Below are 7963 nucleotides of genomic sequence, written 5' to 3'. Positions count from 1 at the left end.
CTAGCGTGGTTCCATTTCAGTGATAGAAAGACCATTAATAGAGGTTGGTATCAATCTCGCTGTGCTTCCGCTAGAGTCCTCACTCCCTGAGAAACCAGTTCCCATATTCCTATCTTTCACCTCAGACTCGCTGGTTGTTCCACCTCTTACAAAGAAGGCAGGCATTGAAGGAGCTGGGAGACTAACAGAGTAACTAGTAAGCATGAGCACGATTGATGCCATGTCAGGTCTTTCTTGTGGATCTTCCTGGATGCATAGTAGCCCGATGTGAATGCATCTCAGTACTTCTTGCGATGTATACCGATCACCTAGACTTCGGTCGATCATCTGTAACGCCATTCCTTCATTCCAGTGTTGCAAAACCTATTTAACAAATATGTTTTGAGGAACTGAGAGTTATTGCAGAGATTCTAATAAATGCAATAGATGTTGGTGAAAGAAGATCCACTTAAGGCCAGATGAATACTTACATTGCTTAGAAGGTCTGCAGCTTGCCCGGATCCTTGGAAACCATTAGTCCTCCGACCAGTCAAGATCTCTAAAACTAACACCCCATAACTAAAAACATCTGATTTAGTGGAGAAGTGCCCGTGCCTAGCGCATTCAGGAGCCATATATCCACTGCCATAAAGAATTTGATCATATCGGATTTTCTCTGTGAGGAGATACTGATGATTTAGGTCAAAGATCAGAATAGCAATTGGTTGGATTTTTATTTTTCACTTAAGAGAAGGCATTGCTGCGGTTGTGCTTACTGTGTCCCCGCAATTCGACTACTGTTTCCTTGGGGCTCACTCGTGCTGAAAAGCTCTGCGAGTCCGAAGTCTGATATCTTAAGGTTCATGTCCCAATCTAGCAGGATATTACTTGCTTTTAGATTTTGATGAATGATACTCAGTGGAGAATCCTCATGAAGATAAAGAAGCCCCCTGCCAATCCCTTCAATGATCCTGTACCTCCTTCCCTAGTCTAGTTGTTTTCGTCCAATAGGATCTACTTCATCCAAGTAAATTTTGGTAAATTAAATTGATATCTTAGAGCTTGAACTAACATAAACAATGAAGCTGTGATGAATAAGGTGTTAGAAACATTTAGAGGGTAAATATTTAATTATACGAGAATAGCTCAGAATTCTCCCAAAAGAATAATAACAGCTCAGAAATAGTCCAAACTACTAGAACACACAGATCAACCCACATTGATTGGACATAAGATAGATTAGAATCAAGCTAATTAGACAATTACAGAATCCATATTTGACCAAAATGCAAGAAATTTATTTGGCTGCATGTTAAGCTAGCCTGGGGATAGCTGAATCACAAAATCCAGAGAACCAAACAGGTAAATTTAACAGAATAAAGAATATATTTTTTATAAATAAAATAAAGATTGTGTTTTGGCCATAAAGAATCCTAGATAACATGCATCAGATATGGCATATATACAAGGTTAGCAAGAAATATGTACTGTTCACTTCAGTTGATGAATCATTGCAACAGGCTTTATTCAACTACAAAGTTAATGTTCCTACTTGTCAACACTATTTCAGCATTATGGTAATACTTAAGATAGAGATGCATGCATTTTGCATACCGAATAAAAATTTGTCAAGACTTGTATTAGGAAAGTATTCATAGACTATTAGAGTCTCCTTCGCCTCTAAGGAACAGCTCAACAACCGTACGAGGTTTCTGTGTTGAACCTTTGCAAACAAAACCACCTTGTTTCTTAGCTCTCCTAGTACTTGCCCTGAGCTTCTTGAAAGCCTTTTCACAGCTATCTGCTTTTCATCCCGCAAAATGCCCTGTATGACATTTACAAGATACATGAAAACAATTATGTATCACACTATCACTCAAACGCAATGAGAATAATGTATATTTAGGAATATCTTTCAGACATCTGTCAAGATGATTACCTTATAAACTGGTCCAAACCCACCTTCTCCGAGCTTATTTGCAGCTAAGAAATTGTTTGTGGCAGCTTTAAGTGTGTCCAAATTAAATAGCAATGGTTCCCCACTTCTGAAATCCTATTCATCTCCATTATCTGCTCATAAAACAAAGTTTAAGTACACAAAAAGCATGCCCACTTGTCTTCAGCTAGAATTCCAAGAATGATAATGCTGCAGGAAAACTCACCGAGTACCCTTCTAGCAGGCTTCCTTCTTGCAAAGTAGATAGACATGATTAAGAGGAGGAGCAATACGGCAACCACGGTTAGGACAATAACTAGAACTGTTTTTGTGGTGCTTTTACTTTTTCCTGCACCAAAATGAGTTTATACCACTTGTCATTCAAGACCAAAACTTTTGATGAACCTACAAAAATTCTAGGGAAGGATTAGAGAATATTTATCTAAATAAAAATACATATAAGAAAATTATGAATACAATATTTTTTAATCAGATTAGAGGATCAGAACCATCCATGTTAATCATATGAATTACTCATATTATTGAGACAAAGGGAGGTTTAGCCACCATCCAATTTATTGAAATAATAAATTTTAAAGCAATATAGGTAGGATTGACAAACAAACAAGCTGCTCATGAGCTAGGCCAAATTTGGCTTGAAATTTGACTCAAATTCAATTCACTTAGGTAGAAAATGAGCAGTGTCAGAGCTGTGCTTAGCTAGCTCAAGCCTGGTCCGAATCGGCTCAATGCATACACACACAGGCACGTACGTACATACACATTTTTCAAATTATTTTATCTATAGAAATAACTATTTTATAATCATTTATTGTAAATTAACATCAATCATGTGGAATAGAATCCATTCCCACTATTTGATTAAAATACAATCAAGATTTTTACTTTAAACTATCTAAATGAAATGTTAAATAATCTTAAATGTTCACTACATCTCTTAAACAAGTTATTCCTGAGTAGCCAAGCAAGATTGAAAATTAGATAAAATAGGTTGAGCTCAGCTTGATCATAAAATAAGCCAAGCTTAAGTTAAGCATAGGTTAGCTTGTGTTTGGTTTGTTTCCATCTCTATGCATGCGGGACCCAAACCCATGTCTTAGTACCAACCCTCAATGATCTTATAAATTGAATTAGCTCATACTCACACTTGAATGCTTCATCTTGGGCAAATAATAGTGTTGTTCATGTCCGATGAAGGTGCTTTTTATCGATACCACAAGTGTAAGCTCGAGTAGTTACCTCTTGCCTCTTAGACAAGAGGTCGGTGTACGTCACACCGTCCAATTGTAAGTGGCATGGCACTCATCTTGGCTCTTGTTTACGTAAGTCCTAGTTCTAAGAGCTTAGGCTCTGTTTGTTGATTTAGGATCTATTTAAGAACTTTCTACTGGATCCAATAGGATGAGCTGGAGAAAGGAAAGGAAGGGAGAGAGGGAAAGAGTACTGCTCGAGGGGATCGCGGGATCTTAAGAGGTCTTTCTTTAATCCTATTGGGATCAAGCTGCCAGCCTCCATGCTCTTCATTTCCATTCTCCAATCCCTCACTTTCACCCCCACGATGCTCTTCCTCTCCACAAATCCCGCTGGATTCAGTGGTAGGCTCGAGCATGTCAACATTAAAAGCTAGACCAAGCCCAGCCCAGCTAGACCTCAGGTCTGAAAACCAAAACTTGAGCCCAACCTGATCATCCCAAATAAATCCAGCTGATTCAAGTTTGCCCCGACTCAAAGAGTTCAACGAACACAAGTCGAAGATGGGTATTAGATACTGTACCGATTGGCTTTAGGCTAAGTGGGAGTTGTTGGAAATTGTATCCTAAATGTCAATCGTCAGCATGTTGATGATTGAATTTTGTAAATGAATTGACAAATTAATAAAGTATTATTTGGCATTATTCATCATTTCATCTTCAAATGAACCCTTATATGATGAAGTCCTTAGGACTTATGTTATGATAAAGGAAGATTTATCTTTGAGTCCTTAAACTTGTTCGTGACCAAATGATATGTTGTTACTAGGACGACAGCATTATCGAGATTAGGTCGTTGTGTGACATATACGTTGGTTGTCCTCTTAACCAAGGAGTGTGGAGATACTGGTATGTCATACAGGTAAAGTGTAGAAGTACATTTCACTGAACATGACCAATTTCGGAACGCTCTACTGTCGAGAGATATTCCGAGTGGATATGGGTATAAGTTTGGCCATCTGACCTGAGACCGCAACCTATGACTAGCAAACAACTCACTGTACTTTGGTACCGGACTACTTGGATTTCTAATTCAGTGACAGAAGGTTACTGGGTGCAATCAAATACTTGCGTAGTCAGTTGTGAGTCAAGATGGAATTGACCCCTCCTGTAAACAGGATATAATATCTTGTGAGTAGTTCAGCAAAATCTTGGCCAAGGTAATCCCAGTGAGGAGTCACGGAATATTTAAAGCTAATCACATAATGAATGTACTCATTTTAGGGTTGACAGTGAGCTCTAAGTCATCTTGGCATTAGAAGTCAAAGGGATTGAATTATACAGTAACCATAGTCCAGGGTTCCAGAATATTTGCTTCGCATATATTCGGCCTATCCGGACGTCGGGTACCATTGCTAGATGGTCACATCGATTAGTGTAGGAAGTCGTTCCTATACTACCGGCCTAGGTTCGAACCTATGAGGTCACACGCATAGAAGATTTCTGATTGATCAAAAAGGCTGATGAATGATTAAGAATCGTTTGGGATAATTTGGTCAATTTGATTGGCAAATTATCTTATAAAATAATTAAAGTAATTATTGGATTCAACTTTGGGCTCAATTAGGGTTTTGACCTGATTAGATTAGGTTGGAACCAAAAAGGACTTAAGCTGATCAAATTAATTTTAAATTAATTTGCGCTTAATTGGGGATTGACCTAATTGGATTAGGTCCAACACAAAGTAATTAATTCAATTTGATTGAGTTTGGATGAGCCAAAATTGAATTGGATTCAATTTGAACTCAATCAGGGCCCAACCTGATTAGATTGGGTTCAACCAAATTGCTTTGTTTTAATCCGAATTTGACCAAATTTGATTAGGTGCAATCTATGAGGATTAGGCTCAGATGATGTGGCAATTAGTGGTGATATGGAATTGGATTTCATAAAATTTAAATAAAACAAAATTATTGCATGGCGCATGGACCCATTGCTTGACACATGGCGACATTGTTTATTATTTGAAATTGAATTCAAACATTAAGGAATATATTAAATTATTTCATACATCAAATAACTTTCCAAGCTGGCGTGTGAACCTCTGAATCATTTAAATTCGAATTTCAAATGAAATATATGCGACAAGAGGAAAAAAATTCTGCCGCACAGATTTCAAATTCCTCCCCTCTTGCGCATGTGTTTAAAATTTGAATTTAAATCATATTTGGTTGAGATCTGATTTGGGTTGTTCCTATTCCATTGCATGCGCCAACTAAAGGACGTTATCTGAAGATAATTTTTGAATTTTTGAAGAAAATTCGGAGGCCATTAAAAGGGGTCAAACATGGGCGCCGGCAACACATCCCTTGCAGCCTTCTTCCTCACATGCCTCCTCCTCCTTTTCTTCTCCATTTTAGATGGGGTTTTCAGGGTGAATATCTAGAAGATTCAAGACCAGATATGAGTCATCTACTTTTCTTACAAACCTTATCTCCATCTACTTCAAGATGATTGATCAAGAGTTGATTGAATCCCGGCGAGCAGATTTCAGTTTTCATATGTTCTGCAGCTGCTAGCACTGTTGCGGAAGAAGATCATTCAGGGCTTCACGTGTACTTCTTGTAGAGGCCATTCGTGTGCGTGGCTGCGAAGTCAAGGATCTGATCCATAACTTTCATCCATCATAAAAGGTATTAATCTAGCATTAATCATTTATTATGGTGTAAAGATCTAGGTCCAATTTTTCGAGGTTTTACCCTCTTTTGGAGCTCCTCACGGAGACATCTCCAGAATCCATTTGATGGATATTCGGAGATTAATTGGAATAGAGTTCTTAAGTTTCAGATCTGATAGTTAATCATGCATAAAAATTTTAGCATAATTGTTTAAATGATTCTGGCATAATCCTATGTGTTCTTAAGCTGCTGATTTCTAGATTTGATCTTGTAAGCATGCATGAATTAAATTGTTCGATTCATTTTTCTGTTGTGTTTTTGAAATTTAGAAAGAACTACATGTGGCTTGATCCCCCTTGTGAAGAGGTACGTAGGCAACCCGATCAGGTTCAGCCATGGTTTTTTTTAAAAAAAAATTCAGTATGCAAAACACCGAAGAACCTAGGATACACTTTCAGCAAGCTCGCGGCTTGCGGTCGACGCTGCAAGGCGCCCCAAGCCCGGCTCAAGGGGCATCATTGTGGATACCCATAGAAACCTGCAGTCGAGCGAGCCTGTGGATCTATGATCGACAATGCAGGGCTCCCTAAGCCCAAATCGAGGGGCGTCATTGTAGATACCCGAAGAAACCTACAATCGAGTGAGCTCGCAGCTCTGCGATCGACACTGCAGGGCATCTCGGTGTCCAGATCGGAACATCATTCTAGAAAACCTGTAAAACCCTGTAGAAACCTATGGTCGAGCGAGCTCGTAGCTCTGCGGTCGACACTGCAGGGCGTCTCGAGCGCGGCTCGAGGGGCGTCATTGTAGATACTTGCGGTCGAGCGAGCTCGTGGCTCCGCGATCGACACTGCAAGGCGCTTTGAGCCCAGCTCGAGGGGCGCCATTATAGATACCCATAGAAACCTACGGTCGAGCGAACTTGTGGCTCCGTGATCGACACTGCAGGGAGCCCCGAGCCCAGCTCAAGGGGCGTTGTTGTAGATACCTGCGGTCGAGCGAGCCTGTGGCTCCACGATCGATCCTGTAGGGCGCCCCGAGCTCGTCTCAAGGGCGTCGTTGTAGATACCTACGGTCGAGCGCGCCTGTGGCTCCGCGATCGACACTGCAAGACGCCCCGAGCTCTAGTCGGGATGTTATTGTAGATACCTGCGGTCGAGTAAGCCTGTGGCTTCGCAATCGACATTGCGGGGCACCTAGAGTCTGGCTCGAGGGGCATCATTGTAGATATCCGTAGAAATCTACGATCGAACAAGCTCGTAGCTCTATGGTCGACACTGCAGGACGCCCCGATCCCGGCTTGAGGGGCGTCATTGTAGATACCTGTGATCGAGCGAGCTCGTGGCTCCGCGATCGATACTATAGGGTGCCTCGAGCCCGACTTGAGGGCGTCATTATAGATACTCGTAGAAACCTACGGTCGAGCAAGCCTGTGGCTCAGCGATCGACACTGCAGGGTGCCCCAAGCCCGGCTCAAGGGGCGTCATTGTAGATACCTTGGTGCACTTCCCTCGTTGAATAGTCGACCTTTGAAGGAAGGAGACATTTGAGGAGTGGCGATATGATCAACTGGCGGTATAGCTTGCCCCCGTACATGTGATACAACATCACTTGGCGTTCAATTTGTCGGGCTTCAATTTGTAGGAAGTCAGCAAGAGGGTCCATCCAACTTGGTTTGGTTTCTTTGCACGAGACCGTTTGCTTGATACCTTTTAGAGGTATTTTATCATTGGCGGCTTCCAAGCTTTGAAATCTTACAGGACTTGGCTCATCGCCAGCTGGAAGTCATTGAAGACTTTCGGGCGGTGGACATTGAGCGCTTTCTCCAACTTTAGCCTTGCAACTAGTGCTTCGGACTAATGAGGATAAGGCCTAGCCGCTGCCCCCCGAGGTCGAGGGGCCATCAACATGTAGGGTCCAAGACAGTCCTGGAGCCTCTTCCTCTTCCAGGTTGAGTTCGGTGGTGACGATGCTCTCTTTCGTCAGCCTCCATGCGCTGCCTAGCAGGGAGTGACACTGGGAGTGCCATCGTAAGGATTCATGCCTGCAAAAATGCAGGCTAGACTTCCTCTTGCTATAAGCCTTGAACAGCTGCGGTGAGTGTATGGACTTGTTGGATGAGCAGGTTGAACTGCTCTAGCTGGATCTGAGAAATTTGA

At 41.5% G+C, this 7963-nt stretch overlaps 1 protein-coding gene across 1 annotated transcript; it reads right to left on the bottom strand.

Moving 5' to 3' along the window:
* LOC113461200 (cysteine-rich receptor-like protein kinase 29) lies at positions 1–6990 on the bottom strand. Its single transcript, XM_039126253.1, has 6 exons — positions 6954–6990; positions 2149–2264; positions 1919–2032; positions 1703–1804; positions 471–668; positions 1–363 (listed from the first exon to the last, which is right to left on the bottom strand). Exons 1-6 carry the CDS (start codon positions 6988–6990, stop codon positions 1–3), a joined length of 930 nt encoding a protein of 309 aa, XP_038982181.1.
* Between the last annotated feature and the right edge of the window lie 973 nt (positions 6991–7963).

The sequence above is a fragment of the Phoenix dactylifera genome, chromosome 4 (genome assembly GCF_009389715.1).
Source record: "Phoenix dactylifera cultivar Barhee BC4 chromosome 4, palm_55x_up_171113_PBpolish2nd_filt_p, whole genome shotgun sequence".
Classification (NCBI taxonomy): domain Eukaryota; kingdom Viridiplantae; phylum Streptophyta; class Magnoliopsida; order Arecales; family Arecaceae; genus Phoenix; species Phoenix dactylifera.
This window is presented reverse-complemented; position numbering and strand designations above follow the sequence as displayed.